General features: G+C 46.3%; 1 protein-coding gene across 1 annotated transcript in view; it reads right to left on the bottom strand.

Moving 5' to 3' along the window:
* LOC115181481 (multidrug resistance-associated protein 1-like) overlaps positions 1–4,876 on the bottom strand; it is a 66,328-nt gene extending 61,452 nt beyond the window's left edge. The window contains exon 1 of the mRNA XM_029743366.1: positions 4,347–4,876. Coding sequence (XP_029599226.1) covers positions 4,347–4,388 — 42 coding nt within the window. The 5' untranslated portion in view covers positions 4,389–4,876. The remainder of the gene's footprint in view (positions 1–4,346) is intronic.
* Between the last annotated feature and the right edge of the window lie 19,204 nt (positions 4,877–24,080).

Here is a 24,080-nt window from a genome sequence, read left to right as displayed (position 1 = left end):
CTGTCATAGGCAGACCTGGCTCTTGAGAGATGACAGGCTATGTGTCCACTGCCCACAAAATGAGGTGAAAACCGAGTTACACGTCCCAACCTCCTGCCAAATGTATGAGCACATTAGAGACATATATTTCCCACAGATCCCACAGACCCACAAAGAATTAGAAAACAAATCAAACATTAATAAAGTCACATATCTGTTAAATACCACAGTGTGCCATCACAGCAGCAAGATGTTTGGCCCGTTGCCATGAGAAAAGGCTTCCAGTGGAGCTCAAACAACATTGTAAATACAACCTATATTTATCGGTTTATTTACTTTTCCTTTCATACTTCAACTACTTGCACTTCGTTACAACACTGTACAATAAAATAACATTTGAAATGTATATATTATTTTACAACTTTTGTGAGTGTGGGACCTTGGCCCTGACAGTAAATCTCAGTAAGACCAAAATAATGGTGTACCAAAAAAGGTCCAGTCGCCAGGACCACAAATGCAAATTCCATCTAGACATCGTTTTCCTAGAGCACACAAAAAAACTATACATACCTTGGCTTAAACATCAGCGCCACAGGTAACTTCCACAAAGCTGTGAACGATCTGAGAGACAAGGCAAGAAGGGCATTCTATGCCATCAAAAGGAACATCAAATTCAACATGCCAATTACGATCTGGCTAAAAATACTTGAATCAGTTATAGAACTCATCGCCTTTTATGGTTGTGAGGTCTGGGTTCCGCTCACCAACCAAGAATTCACAAAATGGGACAAACACCAAATTGAGACTCTGCATGCAGAATTCTGCAAAAACAATGCATGCAGAGCATAATTAGGCCGATACCCGCTAATTATCAAAATCCAGAAAAGAACCGTTCAATTTTACAACCACCTAAAAGGAAGCGATTCTCAAACCTTCCATAACAAAGCCATCATCTACAGAGAGATGAACTTGGAGAAGAGTCCCCTAAGCAAGATACTCCTGGGGCTCTGTTCACAAACACACCCCACAGAGCCCCAAGACAGCAACACTATTAGACCCAACCAAATCATGAGAAAACTAAAAGATAATTACTTGACACGTTGGAAAGAATTAACAAAAAAACAGAGCAAACTAGAATGCTATTTGGCCCTGAACAGAGAGTACACAGTGGCAGAATACCTGACCACTGTGACTGACCCAAACTTAAAGAAAGCTTTGACTATGTACAGACTCAGTGAGCATAACCTTGCTATTGAGAGAGGCCGCTGTAGGCAGACTTGGCTCTCAAGAGAAGACAGGCTATGTGAACAGTGCAATTTTGATAAACTCCCATATCTATTTGGTGAAATACCATAGTGTGCCATCACAGCAGCAAGATTTGCGACCTATTGCCACAAGAAAAGGTCAACCAGTGAAGAACAAACACCATTGTAAATACAGTGGGGGGAAAAAGTATTTGTTTACTTATTTCCCTCATTAAAATGCAAATCATTTTCTAACATTTTTGACATGCGTTTTTCTGGATTTTTTTGTTGTTATTCTGTCTCTCAATGTTCAAATAAACCTACCATTAAAATTATAGACTGATCATTTCTTTGTCAGTGGGCAAACGTACAAAATCAGCAGGGGATCAAATACTTTTCCCCCCCACTGTACAACCCATATTTATGTGTATTTATTTTCCCTTTTGTACTTTAACCATTTGCACATTGTTACAATACTGTATATAGACATAATATGACATTTGTAATGTCTTTATTCTTTTGGAACTTCTGTGAGTGTAATGTTTACTGTTCATTTTTATTGTTTATTTCACTTTTGTATATTGTCTACCTCACTTGCTTTGGCAATGTTAACTTTTTAGTGACAGGGGGCAATATTCGGAAATTCAGATGAATGACGTGCCCAAATTAAACTGCCTGCTACTCGGTCCCAGAAGGTAGGATATGCATATTATTAGTAGATTTGGATAGAAAATACTCTGACATTTATAAAACTGTTTGAATGATGTCTGTGAGTATAACAGAACTCATATGACAGGCAAAAACCTGAGAAAAAAATAGTTTTTTCAACATTTACATTTTAGTCATTTAGCTGACACTCTTATCCAGAGCAACTTACAGTAGTGAATGCATACATTTCATAAATGTTTTCCCGTACTGGTCCCCCGTGGGAATCAAATCCACAACCCTGGCGTTGCAAACACCATGCTCTACCAACTGAGCCACACGGGACAACTGATTGCCTTTCCAAACTACAGTGTCTGTGGGGTCATTTTGCACTTCCTAAGGCTTCCACTAGATGTCAACAGTCTTTACAACCTTGTTTCATGCTTCTACTGTTACTGGGCAGAGAATAAGAGCTGGGACCAGTGAGTTGTTTACTGCGCACTCACACAGGCGTGCCGCTCCTTCTTTTTCCTCTGTAATGAATACGCTATTGTCCGATTGGAACATTATCAAAGATTTATGTTAAAAAGACCCTAAGGATTGATTGTAAACATCGTTTGACATGTTTCTACGAACGGTAATGGAACTATTTGACCTTTCGTCTCGGGTTTTGCGCTCGCGCATTATGCCTTTGGATTAGTGATCTGAACGAGCGAACAAAACGGAGGTATTTGGACATAAATATGGAGTTTATCGAACAAAACGAACATTTCTTGTGGGAGTCCTGGGAGTGCATTCCGACGAAGATCAGCAAAGGTAAGTGAAGATTTATAATACTATTTCTGAGTTTAGTTGACTCCAGAACTTGGTGGGTAACTGTATAGCTTGCTTTGATGGCTGAGCTCTGTACTCAGAATATTGAACAATATGCTTTCGCCGTAAAGCTATTTTGAAATCTGACACAGCGGTTGCATTAAGGAGAAGTGTATGTATAATTCTTTCAATAACTGTTGTACATTTTATCAACGTTTATGATGAGTATTTTTGTAAATTGATGTGCTCAGTCACCGGAAGTTTTGGGAGGCAAAACATTTCTGAACATCATGCGCCAATGTAAAATGGGGTTTATGGATATAAATATGAACTTTATCGAACAAAACCTACATGTATTGTGTAACATTGAGTCCTGGGAGTGTCATCTGATGAAGATCATCAAAGGTTAGTGATTCATTTTATCTGTATTTCTGTTTTTTGTGACGCCTCTCCTTGCTTGGAAAATGGCTTTGTGGTTTTTCTTGTTTAGGCGCTGTCCTAACATAATCTAATGTTATGCTTTCGCCGTAAAGCCTTTTTGAAATCGGACAATGTGGTTGGATTAACGAGAAGATTATCTTTAAAATGGGATATAATAGTTGTATGTTTGAGAAATGTGAATTATGAGATTTTTGTTGTTTTGAATTTGCCGCCCTGCTATTTCACTGGCTGTTGGCAGTGTGTCTGTTGGCAGTGTGTCCCAGAGAGGTTAACATATGTTTCCCATGCCAATAAAGCCCCTTGAATTGAATTGAATTGAAATTGAGAGAGAGAGAGAGAGAGAGGGAGAGAGAGAGAGAGAGAGAGAGAGATAGATAGATAGAGAGAGCGTGAGTCAGTGAATCATGAGATGAGCTAGGTGTGACTCATGGAGAAATGCAGGTCAATGGTAAAAACAAACATCACTTCCCACAATCAATCAGCATAAACACACACACACACACACACACACACACACACACACACACACACACACACACACACACACACACTTCTCAATTCACAGCTGTTATTATCATTTACAGCTGTCTCCCTTCACTCATCTCATGTCCTCTCTCCACCTCTCTGTTCATGGTCTGTCTAATAAACCTAATGTCCTCTCTCTTAAACCTACTGTCCTCTCTCATAAACCTACTGTCATCTCTCTACCTCTCTGTTCATGGTCTGTCTGATAAACCTAATGTCCTCTCTCATAAACCTACTGTCCTCTCTCATAAACCTACTGTCCTCTCTCTACCTCTCTGTTCATGGTCTGTCTAATAAACCTAATGTCCTCTCTCTTAAACCTACTGTCCTCTCTCCACCTCTCTGTTCATGGTCTGTCTAATAAACCTAATGTCCTCTCTCTTAAACCTACTGTCCTCTCTCATAAACCTACTGTCCTCTCTCATAAACCTACTGTCCTCTCTCTACCTCTCTGTTCATGGTCTGTCTGATAAACCTAATGTCCTCTCTCTTAAACCTACTGTCCTCTCTCCACCTCTGTTTATGGTCTTATCGCTCTCTCTCGCTCTCTCTCCTTCATTCTCTCTCTCTACCTCTCTCTATCTCTCCTTCATTCTCTCTCTCTACCTCTCCTTCATTATCTCTCTCTCTACCTCTCCTTCATTATCTCTCTCTCTACCTCTATCTGTCTCTCTCTCTCTGGTACAGTAGGTCACTCACCCATAGTGGATCCAGTCCACTGAGGCTGCACAGATTGTCCATACTGCCTTCTCTTTTCTTTCTCTTTTCTTTCTCCACCTCCTTCTCCTCCTTTTCTTAAATATTGTTTTCCTCTCAGTAAATCCAGATTGTCCAGGTAAGGAAGTGAAGCACTCTTATCCTCTTTCCCCTCTCCGTTTGTCAAGGTGTTGGTCTTATGTTTGGTGAATCTCTTCTTCTCTCTCTCTTTTTCTGTGTGTCTGGTAAGAAAACTAATTTCCCTCCTGCACTCCTCTCTCTCCCTTTGTGTGTGTGTTAGTCTCAGTGTTTCTCCCAAGTTTCACTCGGTGAGTCAGGCTTTTCAGTGTGCACACAGACTCTGCTTAGTCTCACACACTCAGTCTCCACTCTGTCTCAGCTCTGTTCCGCTCAGTCTCTTCTCTGTCTCAAACACACTCCATTGTCTCTCTGAGCTCAGTCTCACAGTGTGGGTCCTGTTTTTGAGTGCTAGCCAGCCAAGTCTCCCTCCTTATAGGTGGGTGGAAAGACAACTCTCCTATCTCTCTCTCCTGCTCTCTCTCTCTCTTTCCCTCTCTCCTGCTCTCTCTCTCGTTCCCTCTCTCTCCTGCTCGCTCTCTACTGACTCTCACTTTTTCTCTCTTGCCTCTTTCACTCTCTCCACTATCTCTGTGATTTCACTAGTTCTCCTTCTGTCGCTGTCTGTTTTGACTCTCCCCTCCTCTCTTTCCCCTCCCTCCCTCCCTCCCTCCCTCCCTCCCTCGCTCCCTCCCTCCACCACCCTAATCCCATCCCTCATTCCCATCCCTCCTTCTCCCTCCTCTCTCTCTCCCTCTACCACCTAAACCCCTCCTTTCCTGTCCTCCTTTCCTCTCCGTCTCTCCCCCTCCCTCTCTCTCTCTACCACCTGAACTCCTCCTTTCCTCTCCTCCTTTCCTCTCCCTGTCTCTCCCTCCTCCCTCTCTCTCCCTACCACCTGAACCCCTCCTTTCCTCTCCATGTCTCTCCCCCTCCCTCTCTCTCTCTACCACCTGAACCCCTCCTTTCCTCTCCATGTCTCTCCCCCTCCCTCTCTCTCTCTACCACCTGAACCCCTCCTTTCCTCTCCATGTCTCTCCCCCTCCCTCTCTCTCACTACCACCTGAACCCCTCCTTTCCTCTCCATGTCTCTCCCCCTCCCTCTCTCTCACTACCACCTGAACCCCTCCTTTCCTCTCCATGTCTCTCCCCCTCCCTCTCTCTCCCTACCACCTGAACCCCTCCTTTCCTCTCCATGTCTCTCCCCCTCCCTCTCTCTCACTACCACCTGAACCCCTCCTTTCCTCTCCATGTCTCTCCCCCTCCCTCTCTCTCCCTACCACCTGAACCCCTCCTTTCCTCTCCATGTCTCTCCCCCTCCCTCTCTCTCCCTACCACCTGAACCCCTCCTTTCCTCTCCATGTCTCTCCCCCTCCCTCTCTCTCCCTACCACCTGAACCCCTCCTTTCCTCTCCATGTCTCTCCCCCTCCCTCTCTCTCCCTACCACCTGAACCCCTCCTTTCCTCTCCCTGTCTCTCCCCCTCCTCCCTCTCTCTCTACCACCTGAACCCCTCCTTTCCTCTCCATGTCTCTCCCTCCTCCCTCTCTCTCTCTACCACCTGAACCCCTCCTTTCCTCTCCATGTCTCTCCCCCTCCCTCTCTCTCTCTACCACCTGAACCCCTCCTTTCCTCTCCATGTCTCTCCCCCTCCCTCTCTCTCTCTACCACCTGAACCCCTCCTTTCCTCTCCATGTCTCTCCCCCTCCCTCTCTCTCACTACCACCTGAACCCCTCCTTTCCTCTCCATGTCTCTCCCCCTCCCTCTCTCTCACTACCACCTGAACCCCTCCTTTCCTCTCCATGTCTCTCCCCCTCCCTCTCTCTCCCTACCACCTGAACCCCTCCTTTCCTCTCCATGTCTCTCCCCCTCCCTCTCTCTCCCTACCACCTGAACCCCTCCTTTCCTCTCCATGTCTCTCCCCCTCCCTCTCTCTCCCTACCACCTGAACCCCTCCTTTCCTCTCCATGTCTCTCCCTCCTCCCTCTCTCTCTCTACCACCTGAACCCCTCCTTTCCTCTCCATGTCTCTCCCTCCTCCCTCTCTCTCTCTACCACCTGAACCCCTCCTTTCCTCTCCATGTCTCTCCCTCCTCCCTCTCTCTCTCTACCACCTGAACCCCTCCTTTCCTCTCCATGTCTCTCCCCCTCCCTCTCTCTCTCTACCACCTGAACCCCTCCTTTCCTCTCCATGTCTCTCCCTCCTCCCTCTCTCTCTCACACACATGCACACACACACAAACACACACTCATACACACATGCATAAAGACATGCACATGCACACACGCACACACACATGCACATGCACAAGCACACTCACACACACTCACACACACACACACACTCACACACATGTAAACATGTTCACATGTACACACACACACACACACACGCACACGCACGCACACGCACACTCACACTCACACACACGCATACGCACACTCATATGCACAAGCACACTCACACACATGTACACACACACACACACACACACACACACACTTGTGCAAGAGGCCACCTAAAAAAGAACATTTAAACAGAACAATGTGATATAGATCTCTCCTGGTTTTGAATTGATTCTCTAAATGACCTCACAATGAAAGACGATGTGGTGAAATCATGACGTAATGACTACTGTGCTGCAGAGTAATATTAAATAATTACACTGTCTACAACAATCTAATCTCGTTTTGACAGCAATTAACCACTGGTTGAAGAACAGTACATTCCTCCTTGTCTAGGTAGACACATGCACTAGAGGTCTGAAACAACTGTCAGTCAAATTCAGCAGACACTTTTACCCAGAGAGACTTACAGTTAATGCATTTCACTACGTGGATGGGATTGTTTGTGAACAAGCCAGAATAGATGTCTGAGGGACTCACTGTACTGTTATATCATTGATACATTTAAATTCAAACCTGTCCATTAACATAAACCTGAGAATGGACTCTGTATCTACTTGCTGTCAGTGTGTGTGTGTGTGTGTGTGTGTGTGTGTGTGTGTGTGTGTGTGTGTGTGTGTGTGTGTGTGTGTGTGTGTGTGTGTGTGTGTGTGTGTGTGTGTGTGTGTGTGTGTGTGTGTCTGTTCTCCCGGTCTAGTTAGGGAGTAGTGTCTGTGTGATTAACGGAGTGTGTCGGCTCCAGCCTCGTGCTACTCTGTAAAAAATGAGTCTTTGGATCAACCAAAAACAGTGACTTCAGCTGGTTACAGGTGAATGAGTTATGTTTTCTCAAGGGAGAATACCTGTTGAAACCAAACACAGGATTCAGTGTTACCTGTTTCACCTGATTATTACGGAACCTATATTTCCAGTTGGTGCTACCTATTTCTTTCAACACTCAACGTAGCCCTTTCCTGCAGTCAAATGACCAAAACGCCCTCATGGGTGGAATGCTATTAATCATTTCATAATGAATAAACATGATTTTTTTTAATACGTGCATTCAAATCTGGTGTTTCTATGTCGAACGGTTTTGTTATATTTCAGACTTCTGTGATGTATATAAAGTGTAATATTAGGATTGAATCTCTAAATGTAATACATGTAAACTCTATATCTGACATGGTACAGCTGTCTTCTTTCTTTAAGCCCAGAACCATGTGTGTGAGGTACAGGTACACCTGTATACTTTTGTTTCAAAGTGTGATCCTGATTTAGCCCACTTCAGTAAAATGTTAATTTCCCCCCTTTGGTTAAACCTAATTAATAACAAATACAAACTTATATTTCCTATAAATGCAACCATTTTTTAAAATCTTGCCCCAAGTACATTTTTTTTGGAACTACCTATCAAAATGACTTCAAGTGGGTTTCAAGCAATTGCATCAATGCCATGTACATATGTGTGTGTAATGATTGCTCTGACACATTGTGTGTCAATTCCTGCAATGAATGTGTTAAAAGCTGAAAATCTTACAACACACCCCAAATGTGTTGGATTATTGACCAATCACATTGCGGATCTATGCAAGGCGCCCTCATGCCAAGCTGTTGTTGTTGTTTTTTTTGACAAGGTAAATGTACTCTTTATCTCAATGAGGTGACCATTTCATTAGGCTAATGTGGCAATATTTTAGCCCTGATGTCAGACAAATGTTCAAGTTCACGCAATCGCAGCTAGCTAGCTATCTAGTTAGCCAAGGTAACGCTTGCTCGGAATGACGGTTTGGCCAGCACCGATGCCCAACCTGACTAATGTTATGTGTGGCCACCACACAGCTGGTTTAATTCTCTCAATAAGTAAACATTTATGAGGTGTCCCATTAAATATGTATTAACATTTATTTTCATTATTTTCTAAAGGTACAGCGACGCCAACTTAGCTATGTAGCTAGTTGGCTAACTTAGCGACAAGAGGAACGGAGCTGCATTTGTCGTCATCATCTGAGGTAATTTAGCTAGCTAGCTAGCTAAGTGTCTGTAAGGTTGTGTAACATTAGCTAGCTAAACTAGCACAGTTAGCTCATTTTGGCCTGTCAACCGAAATAATTTAATGGGCAACTTTTTTCTTAGTTTACCACTTCACTACCTATCTAGCTAATGTTACCTACCATGAAATTACCCAACAACAATTAGAATTAAAAGTGATGGATGAAATTAGCTACCTAATGTTGGCTAGCTAGCTAACATCACTAGCAAAGTTTTCCCTCTTAATAACTTAACAAGCATCTGGTTTGTGAGCTAGCAGTCAAAATGAATGTAACTGTTACAGTAATTGCTAGCTAGCTACCTGGTTACCAAGTTTTAGTGATCATTATTGGCTAAATTACTACAGTAGTGAACAAACTCTTATTTTATTTTTCATGGTAAAATATAGGATGAATGAACTACTTTGGTGCCATTTGTGAATTGCTGTTTTGTGGAAGTGCTATTTTAGTGTAGCTATCTAGCTAAATGTCACGGTTGTCGTGGGAAGGAGCGGACCAAAGTGCAGCGTGATTATCGTTCCACATATTTTATTGAAATGTGAAACTAGGCAATACATACACATAAACTAAAGAACAAAAAACAACAAACCATGACGCAGAGGTGCAACATGCACTAACTCAAAAAAAATCTCCCACAAACCCAGGTGGGAAAAACACCCACTTAAGTATGATCTCCAATTAGAGACAACGAGGACCAGCTGCTTCTAATTGGAGATCATCTCAAACAAAAACCCAACATAGAAATACAAAACTAGAACATAACATAGAAAATCTAAACTAGAAAAAAAACCTGTCACACCCTGACCTACTCTACCATAGAAAATAACAGCTTTCTATGGTCAGGACGTGACAGTACCCCCCCCGATCCCCCCCCCAAAATAGTAATAAAAAAACATTTTAAAAAAGGGAGGGCAGGGTTGGTGACTAATGTCTATGGCAGCTTTGGTGCAGTACGCAGAACCTTCTCATCCCGCGGATCCTCCAGCAGAGGAGGCGGCTCCGGTTCGGGGCATAACCCCGCTCCGCCCGCTGATCCCTCCGCTTTTGTGTCACTGGACCCTGGATCGTCGCTTAAGGACCCGGACCGCGGATCATCACCGGGGGTTCCGGACTGCGGGCCGCCGCCGGGGGTTCCGGACTGCGGGCCGCCGCCGGAGGTTCCGGACTGCGGGCCGTCGCCGAAGACTCTGGACTGCGGGTCGTCTCAGGAGGTTCCGGACTGCAAAACGTTGCCGGAAGCTCCGGACTGGAAACTGTCGCCGGAAGCTCCGGACTGGGGACTGTCGCCGGAAGCTCCGAACTGGGAACTGTCGCCGGAAGCTCTGGACTGCAAAACGTCGCCGGAAGCTCCGGACTGGGAACTGTCACCGGAAGCTCCAGACTGGGAACTGTTGCCGGAAACTCCGGACTGGGAACTGTCGCCGGAAGCTCCGGACTGGGAACTGTCGCCGGAAACTCCGGACTGGGAACTGTCGCCTGAAGCTCTGGACTGCAAAACGTCGCCGGAAGCTCCGGACTGGGAACTGTCCCCGGAAACTCCAGACTGGGAACTGTCGCCGGAAACTCCGGACTGGGAACTGTCGCCGGAAGCTCCGGACTGGGAACTGTCGCCGGAAGCTCCGGACTGCAAAACGTCACCGGAAGCTCCGGACTGGGAACTGTCGCCGGAAACTCCGGACTGGGAACTGTCGCCGGAAGCTCCGGACCGGGAACTGTCGCCGGAAGCTCCGGACTGCAAAACGTCACCGGAAGCTCCGGACTGGGAACTGTCGCCGGAAACTCCGGACTGGGAACTGTCGCCGGAAGCTCCGGACCGGGAACTGTCACCGGAAGCTCCGGACTGCAAAACGTCACCGGAAGCTCCGGACTGGGAACTGTCGCCGGAAGCTCTGGACAGGGAACTGTCGCCGAAAGCTCCGGACTGGGAACTGAAGCCGGAAGCTCCGGACTGGGAACTGTCGCCGGAAGCTCCGGACTGGGAACTATCGCTGGAAACTCCGGACTGGGAATGCGCACTGGAGGCCTGATGCATGGGGCTGGCACAGGTGGTGCCAGACTGGTAACACGCACCTCAGGGCGAGTGCGGGGAGCAGGACAGGACATCCCGGACTGGGCAGGCGCACTGGAGGCCTGATGCGTGGGGCTGGCACAGGTGGCGCCAGACTGGTGACACGCACCTCAGGGCAAGTGCGAGGAGCAGGCACAGGGCGTACCAGGCTGGATAGACTCACTGGAGGCCGGGTACGTGGGGCAGGCACAGGATATACTGGGCCGTGGAGGCACACTGGAGGTCTCAAGCGTAGAGCTGGCACAACCCGTCCTGGCTGGATGCTTACTTTCACCCGGCAAACGTGGGGCGCTGGCACAGGACGCACTGGGCTGTGAATACGCACTGGCAACACAGTGCACAGAGCCGGCGCAGGATATCCTGGACCGAGAGGCGAACTGGAGACCAGGAGCGCTGAGCTGGCACCACCCTTCCTGGCTGAATGCTCAACCTAGCTCGACAAATGCGGGGCGCGGGCACAGATCGCACCGGGCTGTGAATGCGCACTGGCGACACAGTGCGCATCACCGCATAACACGGTGCTTGCTTCGTCACTCGCTCCCCACGGTAAGCACGGGGAGTTGGCTCAGGTCTCCACCCTGACTCTGCCAATCTCCCCGTGTGACCCCCCCCAAAATGTTTTGGGTGGAAGCACGATTTTAATGTAGTGAGATAGCCAGAGGGGAAAACACTTTCTTATAAGTGTTTTTTGTAGTCTGTGATCTGCAGTGCCTAACTTTTTAAAAATAAAATACTTTAGCCCAAACAAAAAAAATTACTTGGGCCTAAACCTAAAATAAAAACAAAGAAATTTGAACACATGTATAATTATCCATGATGAATAGCCTTGTTGGGAATGGTTTAGTTACTTATTAATTCGGCTCTAAATATCATGAAATTACTGTTACAGATGTGCCCCCAAAAATTCTCCAGCTTTCAGTGAGTTTTGTTATGTGATAATTTTCCATCCAGTTGCAACACAAATACATTTACACAAGTATTTATGTTGTGGTCAAGACCCCTTGTGACAATATTCCAGGACGGCAGAGAGATCTGCAAAGAGAGAGATACAACTCTACAATGTGGATCCAGACGAGAGGCTGACTGTCATAAAGAGAATGAAGCCATCCACAGAAAACATTGCCTCCATCAAAATGGTCATGGAGAAAACTCACCCCAGAACATAGATCCCAACACCCTCACCCCAGAACATAGATCCCAACACCCTCACCCCAGAACATAGATCCCAACACCCTCACCCCAGAACATAGATCCCAACACCCTCACCCCAGAACATAGATCCCAACACCCTCACCCAGAACATGGATCACAACACCCTCACCCCAGAACATAGATCCCAACACCCTCACCCCAGATCATAGATCCCAACACCCTCACCCCAGAACATAGATCCCAACACCCTCACCCCAGAACATAGATCCCAACACCCTCACCCCAGAACATGGATCACAACACCCTCACCCCAAAACATAGATCCCAACACCCTCACCCAGAACATAGATCCCAACACCCTCACCCCAGAACATAGATCCCAACACCCTCACCCCAGAACATGGATCACAACACCCTCACCCAGAACATGGATCACAACACCCTCACCCCAGAACATGGATCACAACACCCTCACCCAGAACATGGATCACAACACCTTCACCCAGAACATGGATCACAACACCTTCACCCAGAACATGGATCACAACACCCTCACCCAGAACATAGATCACAACACCCTCACCCCAGAACATGGGTCACAACACCCTCACCCCAGAACATGGGTCACAACACCCTCACCCAGAACATAGATCACAATACCTTCACCCAGAACATGGATCACAACACCTTCACCCAGAACATGGATCACAACACCTTCACCCAGAACATGGATCACAACACCCTCACCCAGAACATAGATCACAACACCCTCACCCCAGAACATGGGTCACAACACCCTCACCCAGAACATAGATCACAATAACCTCAATAGCTTGAATTAACGGACAATGTCCAAGGTCTCTTGGAGGAACCTTTTGACAAGTACTAACATCTGACATACGTTTCTGTCATTGACACTATCAAGTTTCTCTTCAGTAACGCACAGTATGCAACTCATCCATTGTGATGGTGCACAGTTTGCAACTCATCCATTGTGATGGTGCACAGTTTGCAACTCATCCATTGTGATGGTGCACAGTTTGCAACTCATCCATTTTGATGGTGCACAGTTTGTGGGTATTCAGAGTTTTTCAGCTAACAACTGAAGATGAGCTTGTGAAATGTAATAGTGTAACGCCCTGGCCATAGAGAGGGGTTTTTTGTTCTTTATTTTGGTTAGGCCAGGGTGTTACATTGGGTGGGCGTTCTATGTTCCTTTCTCTATGTTTTTGTATTTCTTTGTTTTGGGCCATGTGTGGCTCCCAATCAGGCACAACTGAAGCTCGTTGTTGCTGATTGGGAGTCACACATAAGGAGCATGTTTTTCCTTTGGGTTTTGTGGGTAATTGTTTCTGTTTAGTGCTTTCTGTTTCGTTGTTAGTACCTGACAGAACTGTCGGCTGTCATTTTGTTTATTTTGTCAAGTGTTCTCTTTTTGTATTAAAATTCATTCAAGATTAACACATCCTCCGCTGCACCTTGGTCTTTCTCTAACGACGGCCGTTACAGAATTACCCACCAACAACGGACCAAGCAGCGGAGGAAGGAGCAGCACAAGGAGAGGCACCAGGAGAAAAGCTATCTGGAGTCGTGGACTTGGGAGGAAATCCTGGACGGGAAAGGACCATGGGCTCAAGCTGGGGATTATCGCCGCCCGCAGTGGGAGATCGAGGCGGCGAGAGCTGAGAGGCGCTGGTATGAGGAAAGGGAGCGCAACGGACACGGGAGGCAGCGGAGATTGGCGGAGTCAGGCGGTAGACCTGAGCCAACTCCCCGTGCTTACCGGAAGCAGCGTGGTACTGGTAAGACACCGTGTTATGCTGTGGAGCGCATGGTGTCCCCAGTGCGCGTTCAAAGCCTGGTGTGCTACATACCAGCCCCCCGCAAGTGCCATGCGAGTGCAGGCATCGAGCCAGGGCGGATGGTGCCAGCACAGCGCGTCTGGTCTCCAGTGTGCCTCCTCGGTCCAGGTTATCCTGCGCCGGCGTTGCGCACTGTGTCTCCAGAGCGCTGGGAGGGTCCAGTTCGCCCAATGCCTGCTCTCCGCCCGTGCCGGGCCAAAGTGGGCATTCCGCCTGGAGTGTGGGTAAAGGGCGTTCGTACCAGAACTCCAGTGCTCCCCCACAGCCCGGTTTATCCTGTGCCTCCTCCTCGGACCAGGCCTCCAGTGGGTCTCCCCATCCTGGTCCGTCCTGTGCCACCTCCCAGGACCAGGCTTCCAGTGGGTCTCCCCATCCTGGTCAGTCCTGTGCCTGCTCCACGGACCAGGTCTCCAGTGGGTCTCCCCATCCTGGTCCGTCCTGTGCCACCTCCCAGGACTAGGCCTCCAGTGGGTCTCCCCATCCTGGTCCGTCCTGTGCCACCTCCCAGGACTAGGCCTCCAGTGGGTCTCACCAGTCCGGAGCCGCCAGAGCTGCCCGCCAGTCCGGAGCCGCCAGAGCCGCCCGCCTGTCCGGAGCCGCCAGAGCCGCCCGCCTGTCCGTAGCCGCCAGAGCCGCCCGCCTGTCCGGAGCCGCCAGAGCCGCCCGCCTGTCCAGAGCAGTCAGAGCCGCCCGCCAGCCTGGTGAGTCCTGTGCCTGTGCCCAGGGCCAGGCCTCCATCATGTCTCCGTAGCCTGGTGAATCCTGGGTCAGAGCCGCCAGGGACGCCCGCCAGCCGGGCGCAACCAGGGTCGCCCGCCAGCCGGGCACAGCCATCGCCGCCCGCCAGCCGGGCGCAACCAGGGTCGCCCGCCAGCCAGGCGCAACCATCATCGCCCGCCAGCCGGGCGCAACCAGGGTCGCGCGCCAGCCGGGCGCAGCCATCGCCGCCCGCCAGCCGGGCACAGTCAGGGTCGCCCACCAGACCTTCGGCGCGGCCAGGTGTGCCACCTAAGAGGGCGACGCCAAGGGTGGAGCAGAGGCCACGTCCCGCACCTGAGCCGCCGCCGTAAGAAGGCCCACCCGGACCCTCCCCTTCAGAGTCAGGTTTTGCGGCCGGAGTCCGCACCTTTGGGGGGGTACTGTAACGCCCTGGCCATAGAGAGGGGTTTTTTGTTCTTTATTTTGGTTAGGCCAGGGTGTTACATTGGGTGGGCGTTCTATGTTCCTTTCTCTATGTTTTTTGTATTTCTTTGTTTTGGGCCGTGTGTGGCTCCCAATCAGGCACAGCTGAAGCTCGTTGTTGGGAGTCACACATAAGGAGCATGTTTTTCCTTTGGGTTTTTGTGGGTAATTGTTTCTGTTTAGTGCTTTCTGTTTCGTTGTTAGTACCTGACAGAACTGTCGGCTGTCATTTTGTTTATTTTGTCAAGTGTTCTCTTTTTGTATTAATATTCATTCAAGATGAACACATCCTCCACTGCACCTTGGTCTTTCTCTAACGACGGCCGTTACAAATAGAGATATTTATCAACAACAAGTCAGGCTTAATGATTCCAGCTCAACAGGTATTACGGTGGAATCCTGTTTGAACACACTTCAATACTTTCATGTAACTTAGGATGTTTGTGTAGACATAATACATGTAACTTAGGATGTTTGTGTAGACATAATACATTGTAACTTAGGATGTTTGTGTATACATAATACATGTAACTTAGGATGTTTGTGTAGACATAATACATATAACTTAGGATGTTTGTGTAGACATAATACATGATGTATTAGGTGCGGCCCCTTTGGAAGTTAAACTATTGTTACAACTTTTTATCTATAATTAAAGACTGTTCACTTTGGAACAGGTAAACGACAGAATATGAAGTTGTTATTATGGAGATGAAAATCAGGAGAATAAGCGTAATTCTGAACTTGAGAACATCGTAAAATACAACAAAACAAACGACCACTCAGATGTGGTGTCCCACCCTTTTCTTGTCTTTCTTAGCAGGAGACCTCGTTAGTGAACAAAGTCCTTTTCTTGTCTTTCTTAGCAGGAGACCTCGTTAGTGAACAAAGTCCTTTTCTTGTCTTTCTTAGCAGGAGACCTCGTTAGTGAACAAAGTCCTTTTCTTGTCTTTCTTAGCAGGAGACCTCGTTAGTGAACAAAGTCCTTTTCTTGTCTTTCTTAGCAGGAGACCTCGTTAGTGAACAAAGTCCTTTTCTTGTCTTTCTTAGCAGGAGACCTCGTTGGTGAATAAAGTCCTCATTGGCATACTGGAGGAAATATGCAGCATAATATTTGCCCCTGTAATCACAAATGGACGAGCTGTGTTTTTAAAGCAGTTGATTACAGACCATCACAGACTATTTAAAACCCTCTATCCAGATAGGCCACTCATCCCTAAACATCATTTCATGATTCATGAAATGGTGAGTATGATTGTAATGTTTGGATCACTTGTAAAGTTATGGTGCGTGAGATTTGAAAGTAAGCCCTACCCAATGAAACGTCTAGCTCACATATTCTGCAGCTTTGAACATTCTAAAACATTGTAGAACATTAGCTTACAAGAACCAAGTATAGAGTATGTTCAGCTGGAAACTGAGCCAGCCGTTAATAAAAAGAAATGTACTTTCCCACATGCCTCTCCTTTCATGGTAAGATCTTTGCCAAAAAAAGTGAGATCTCCTTCAAAACCTGCAGAACTATTGACGATGATATGGGAATGTGTAGTTCTAGCCACGCTGAAATACTCAGTGTGTCGGGTCAGACCTAAGGAACAGGGACTGTCCTCCCTCTGAACTGTGACACCAGAGGTGAACCTCTCTTAGTGCAGAGATAGTTGACATCATTCCAGAATGGGACAAAGGAAGAGGTGCTGATGTCTGTCAGAATAGTCATTGTGGAGTGTTATGCCGACTGCGTACGTATCTGCTAATGTGGTAGAAAAGTCTAAGGAGTATGGCATGGTTAGGATGAATTATATTACAGATTTCAGACCATTGGACATGCTGTCATGTTTTCAGAGAGAAAAACTTTACCTAAGTCCCAGGTACAAATTGTATAACTTTATGGTGCTCTCAGTGAAATAAATGGCTCTGTTTTTCTACATGTTTTTCCCAGTCATTTACAGTATTTGAAATTGGATTTAAGTGGAAAACAACACAATATGTGTAAAGAAAAAAAGTATCTTTTGACATCCGTGTGTCTAGTTAGGGACGACACGTTGTTTTAACACATCTGTGTGTCTAGTTAGGGACGACACATGTTGTTTTAACACATCTGTGTGTCTAGTTAGGGACGACACATGTTGTTTTAACACATCTGTGTGTCTAGTTAGGGACGACACATGTTGTTTTAACACATCTGTGTGTCTAGTTAAGGACAACATATTTTTTGTTATTACACAACACAATCACTGTTGAAAATGTGACATGGTGATTGTGTTAAAGAATAACACAACATGTGTCGTCCCTAACTAGACACACAGATGTGTTAAAACAACATGTGTCGTCCCTAACTAGACACACAGATGTGTTAAAACAACATGTGTCGTCCCTAACTAGAAACACAGATGTGTTAAAACAACATGTGTCGTCCCTAACTAGACACACGGATGTGTTAAAACAACATGTGTCGTCCCTAACTAGACACACGGATGTGTTAAAACAACATGTGTCGTCCCTAACTAGACACACGGATGTGTTAAAACAACATGTGTCGTCCCTAACTAGACACACGGATGTGTTAAAACAACATGTGTCGTCCCTAACTAGACACACGGATGTGTTAAAACAACATGTGTCGTCCCTAACTAGACACACGGATGTGTTAAAACAACATGTGTCGTCCCTAACTAGACACACGGATGTGTTAAAACAACATGTGTCGTCCCTAACTAGACACATGTATGTGTTGAATAATAACACCTGTTGTTTTTAACACATCTGTTCTAAGAGTGAAAATCTAAATATGAATTTATATAAATCTAATATTTCCTGTAAGTACAACCCATTTTATATCTAGTGGCAAGTATATTTTTCACTTTGGAATTGCCTGTCCAAATTACTTCAACTGGGTTACAAGCAATTAAATAAATTACCTGCTGTCACGACTCCTGCCGAGGGTGACTCCTCTCCCTGTTCGGGTGGCGCTCGGCGGTCGTCGTCACCGGCCTACTAGCTGCCACCGATCCCTTTTTCCCTTTTCTGTTGGTTTTGTCTTAATTGTTTGCACCTGTGTATGATTAGTAGTTAGTTGAGTACAGTTGTGTTTTCGTGGGTGTACTTTTCTTTTACGGTGTAATTCATTAAAAGCCCGTTAGCAACTACTCCTGTTTCCTGCGCCTGACTCCACACCCACTGCTGCAGACGTTACACCTGCAAGTCAAGAAATTACTGTGGTTCAACAACATGAAATACGCCAAACGGATCTTTACTTAAAACTTTCAAGATTTATTGGCCACAATATCGTAGTCAAATTCTCGTTTTAGATTAAGTGCGGGCAGTCTACAAGCAAAACGCTGAATGACATACAGTCGTGGCCAAAAGTTTTGAGAATGACACAAATTTTAATTTTCACAAAGTCTGCTGCCTCAATTTGTATGATGGCAATTTGCATATACTCCAGAATGTTATGAAGAGTGATCCGATGAATTGCAATTAATTGCAAAGTCCCTCTTTGCCATGAAAATTAACTGAATCCCCAAAAAACATTTCCACTGCATTTCAGCCCTGCCACAAAAGGACCAGCTGACATCATGCCAGTGATTCTCTCGTTAACACAGGTGTGAGTGTTGACGAGGACAAGGCTGGAGATCACTCTGTCATGCTGATTGAGTTCGAATAACAGACTGGAAGCTTCAAAAGGAGGGTTTGCCGTCATCATTGCTTTGCACAAAAAGGGCTTCACAGGCAAGGATATTGCTGCCAGTAAGATTGCACCTAAATCAACCATTTATCGGATCATCAAGAACTTCAAGGAGAGTGGTTCAATTGTTTTGAAGAAGGCTTCAGGGTGCCCAAGAAAGTCTAGCAAGCGCCAGGACCATCTCCTAAAGTTGATTCAGCTGCGGGATTGGGGCACCACAAGTACAGAGCTTGCTCAGGAATGGCAGCAGGCAGGTGTGAGTGCATCTGCACGCACAGTGAGGTGAAGACTTTTGGAGGATGGCCTGGTGTCAAGAAGGGCAGCAAAGAAGCCACTTCTCTCCAGGTAAAACATCAGGGACAGACTGATATTCTGCAAAAGGTTCAGGGATTGGACTGCTGAGGACTGGGGTAAAGTCATTTTCTCTGATGAATCCCATTTCCGATTGTTTGGGGCATCCGGAAAAAAAGCTTGTCCGGAGAAGACAAGGTGAGCGCTACCATCAGTCCTGTCATGCCAACAGTAAAGCATCCTGAGACCATTCATGTGTGGGGTTGCTTCTCAGCCAAGGGAGTGGGCTCACTCACAATTTTGCCTAAGAACACAGCCATGAATAAAGAATGGTACCAACACATCCTCCGAGAGCAACTTCTCCCGACCATCCAGGAACAGTTTAGTGACGAACAATGCCTTTTCCAGTATGATGGATAACTAACCCTAACCCTAACTAAGTGGCTCGGGGAACAAAACATCGATATTTTGGGTCCATGGCCAGGAAACTCCCCAGACCTTAATCCAATTGAGAACTTGTGGTCAATCCTCAAGAGGCGGGTGGACAAACAAAACCCACAAATTCTGACAAACTCCAAGCATTGATCATGCAAGAATGGGCTGCCATCAGTCAGAATGTGGCCCAGAAGTTAATTGACAGCATGCCAGGGCGGATTGCAGAGGTCTTGAAAAAGAAGGGTCAACACTGCAAATATTTGCATCAACTTCATGTAATTGTCAATAAAAGCCTTTGACACTTATTAAATGCTTGTAATTATACTTCAGTATTCCATAGTAACATCTGACAAAAATATCTAAAGACACTGAAGCAGCAAACTTTGTGGAAATTAATATTTGTGTCATTCTCAAAACTTTTGCCCACGACTGTACACTCTCACTAGTGGCAAAAAAATAAATATAATGAAAGCCACGCCCCAAATAAGCCACACCTCCTCTTCTGATAGGCTGCTGCCGCTACACTGCCCCCAATTTAAAAAACGTTTATTCAATTAAAAAACACATCTTTCAAATTGTCAGACAAATGGAATAGAATAGGTTGAATGAACCAAAGGCTGTACCAACCAGTGCCTCCAGGACTTCAGAACGTGTCACTATGAGCATAGAAGACAACAATAACCTCTGACCTCTATCAGTGGCATGGGGAATGCAACAAGCCAATGCTGTCTTCTGGAAAACTGCGCGTGCCCGTGTTTTCCCAGAGTCTAGTTAGGGAGCTGTGTGTGTGTGTGTGTGTGTGTGTGTGTGTGTGTGTGTGTGTGTGTGTGTGTGTGTGTGTGTGTGTGTGTGTGTGTGTGTGTGTGTGTGTGTGTGTGTCTTTTGTTTTCCCAGAGTCTAGTTAGGGAGCAGTGTGTGTGTGTGTGTGTGTGTGTGTGTGTGTGTGTGTGTGTGTGTGTGTGTGTGTCTTTTGTTTTCCCAGAGTCTAGTTAGGGAGGTGTGTGTGTGTGTGTGTGTGTGTGTGTCTTTTGTTTTCCCAGAGTCTAGTTAGGGAGCAGTGTGTGTGTGTGTGTGTGTGTGTCTTTTGTTTTCCCAGAGTCTAGTTAGGGAGGTGTGTGTGTGTGTGTGTGTGTGTGTGTGTGTGTGTGTGTGTGTGTGTGTGTGTGTGTGTGTGTGTGTGTGTGTGTCTTTTGTTTTCCCAGAGTCTAGTTAGGGAGCAGTGTGTGTGAGATTACAGTTTTTTTCAATCACTTTGGCACATTTTTCAGATTTAAGTGGTATATTTTCAAACATCTGTGCACATTACTTTTCTCAGAATTGGTGACATGACTGTTTCTCTTTCTCTCTCTCCATCCCTCTCTCTCCCTCCTCAACCTAAAGACAAGACTCTATGGTCTCACTCTCTCTTTCTCTCCCTCCCCCCTCCTCAACCTAAATACAAGAGTCTCTCTCTCTCTGCCTCCCCCATTCTCAACCTAAAGACAAGACACTATGGTCTCATTGTCTCTCTCCCTCCCCCCACCTCAACCTAAAGCTCGAAGCCCTGGGTCTGAACCCGCCCTGTGCAAGTGGGTCCTGGACTTCCTGACGGGCCGCCCCCAGGTGGTGAAGGTATGAAACATCCCCTCCACTAGGCTGATCCTCAACACTGGGGCCATGCACACGTCCAACTCATTCACCAAGTTTGCAGATGACACAACAGTAGTAGGCTTGATTACCAACGATGATGAGACAGTCTACTGGGAGGCAGTGAGGGCTCTGGGAGTGTGGTGCCTGGAAAACAACCTCTCACTCAATGTCAACAAAACAAAGGAGATGATCGTGGACTATCTACACCGACGGGACCGCAGTGGAGGAGGTGGAAAGTTTTAAGTTCCTTGGCGTACACATCACTGACAAACTGAAATGGACCACCCACACAGACAGCGTGGTGAAGACGGCGCAACAGAGCCTCTTCAACCTCAGGAGGCTGAAGAAAAGCTTCTCACCTAAAACACTCACAAACTTTTACAGATTATTGAAAGCATCCTGTCGGGCAGTATCATATCATACCGCCTGGTATGGCAACTGCACCGCCTGCAACCGCAAGGCTCTCCAGAGGGTGATGCAGTCTGCCCAACACATTATCGGGGGCAAACTACCCGCCCTCCAGGACACCTACAGCACCCGATGTCACAGGAAGGTCAAAAACATCATCAAGGACATCAACCACCCGAGTCACTGCCTGTTCACCCCACTATCATCCAGAAGGCGAGGTCAGTACAGGTGCATCAAAGCTGGGACCGAGAGACTGAAAAACAGCTTCTATCTCAAGGCCATCAGACTGTTAAACAGCCATCACTAGCACATTAGAGGCTAGTGATGAAATCACTGGCACCTTTAAGGAATGGAACACTAGTCACTTTAATAATGTTTACATATCTGGCATTACTCATCTCATAAGTACAGTGTATACTGTATTCTATACTATTCTATGGTATCTTAGTCACTTAATAATGTTACATATCTTGTATTACTCATCTCATATGTATATACTGTTTTATATACTTCTACGGTATCTCATTCACTTAATAATGTTTACATATCTGGCTTTACTCATCTCATATGTACATACTGTTTTCTATACTGTTTTCTATACTACTCTCTCTGTCTGTCTCTCCCTCCCCCCTCCTCAACCTAAAGCCAAGACACTATGGCCTCACTGTCTCTCTCTGTCTCTCTGTCTCCCTCCCTCCCCCCTCCTCGAACTAAAGACAAGACACTATGGTCTCACTGTCTCTGTCTCTCTCTCTCTGCCTCCCTCTCCTCAACCTAAATACTTGACACTATGGCCTCACTGTCTCTCTCTCTCCCCTCTCCTCAACCTAAAGGAACAAATGAATAAATCAGACTACGTGTGTGTGTGTGTGTGTGTGTGTGTGTGTGTGTGTGTGTGTGTGTGTGTGTGTGTGTGTGTGCGTGCGTGCGTGCGTGCGTGCGTGCGTGCGTGTGTGCTCACTACATACGGTTCTGTTTATTTCAACCTTCAGGCTGTAACCCCATGGCAGTCCAGTAACAACACTGTCTAGAGCTTTGTAGTCTGGGCCAAGGGGGAATTTCCTCTTGAACCTAGGGCTGATAATGATTTTGAAGTGGCAGGCAAGGCTACCTCATCACCAGCCCATGAGCCTGACTCATGCCTGCTAAAAGGGCATAACGTAGGTCATCAACTATTTTCCTTACAGACAGACATACTGACAGAAAGACATACAGGCAGAGAAATGGACAGACTGACAGCAAGAAGGACAGAGACTGAAATACAGGCAGAGAGAAGGACAGACAGACAGGAATTATTGTAGACACTCTACTCCAAAGCAATTAGGGTTAAGTGCCTTGTTCAAGGGCACATCCACAGATGTTTCACCTAAGAGATTTGAACCAGCAACCTGCCGGATCCTGGCCCAACACTCTTACCCACAAAGCTACCTGCCACTGGCAGGCAGGAAAAAAGACAGACAGACAGACAGACAGACAGACAGACAGACAGACAGACAGACAGACAGACAGACAGACAGACAGACAGACAGACAGACAGACAGACAGACAGACAGACAGACAGACAGACAGACAGACAGACAGACAGATGATGATGAGTGCTCACAGGCAGCAGGCTTTGTTTAGTTTCTTGGCCAAAATGGCCGCCACCACAATGAGCTGTTGTTGAGCTGAAAACAGACCAGTGTCCAACTGACAAAAAATAAGGAGGTTTCTGGAAGCTTTAGGACATTACTCTCCTCTTCAGAGAGAGATAGACTTCATCATGAAAACTAAGTAATGAAGCGATCAACAGAGAGCCTTCTTCTGTTTTACTCCCCAATGGCACCATATTCCCTATATAGTGTACTACTTTTGACCAGGACCACACACACACTATTCCCTTTATTGTGTTCTTATTTTGAATTAGTCCACACTCTATTCCCTATGTAGTGCACTTTTTTTTTGGACCAGAGCCCATACATTTGGGTCTGATATCTGGTACATTTCCCAGGTTTTCCAGTAATCCTGGTTGGAAGGTTCCAGGAAGTCATTCAACCAGGTTTTTTAGTTTTATCTGGGAATTTGGGGAAAGTTACCGGAATTTTGGAACGTTACTTGCAGGCCTGATGTGGCCTGTGAACCATGACTTTCATGCCACTGTATTAGGTTACATCTAGGTCTCAAAATAAGGCCTCATGAGATATGTAATGTATTGTTTTAAAGAGTTTAATTATAATGATAACATTAACCTAGGAACTCACAGAAGGCTACAGTACTGAAAATGAATGAATTCAACAAGCATGTCTCTGTTACTAACAAATACAGTCATTGGTGGTAACTCTACGATTCACTCAAAAAAGCCAAGGCACACTGGGAAATGATATTGGTGGAGTAGCTTAGTGGGGGCATTAATCAAAATGTTCAAGCTGATACAACTCAAATCCGGAACCCCATACAGGGTCACAGTGACTCTATCAGTTTGAGTAATGACTAAATCATCACTTTATGTAACTGGACTGAGATATATTTAGTTCAA

Source organism: Salmo trutta, unplaced genomic scaffold, assembly GCF_901001165.1.
Source record: "Salmo trutta unplaced genomic scaffold, fSalTru1.1, whole genome shotgun sequence".
Taxonomy (NCBI): domain Eukaryota; kingdom Metazoa; phylum Chordata; class Actinopteri; order Salmoniformes; family Salmonidae; genus Salmo; species Salmo trutta.
Note: the sequence above shows the minus strand (reverse complement) of the source record. Positions and strands in the feature narration are given on the sequence as shown.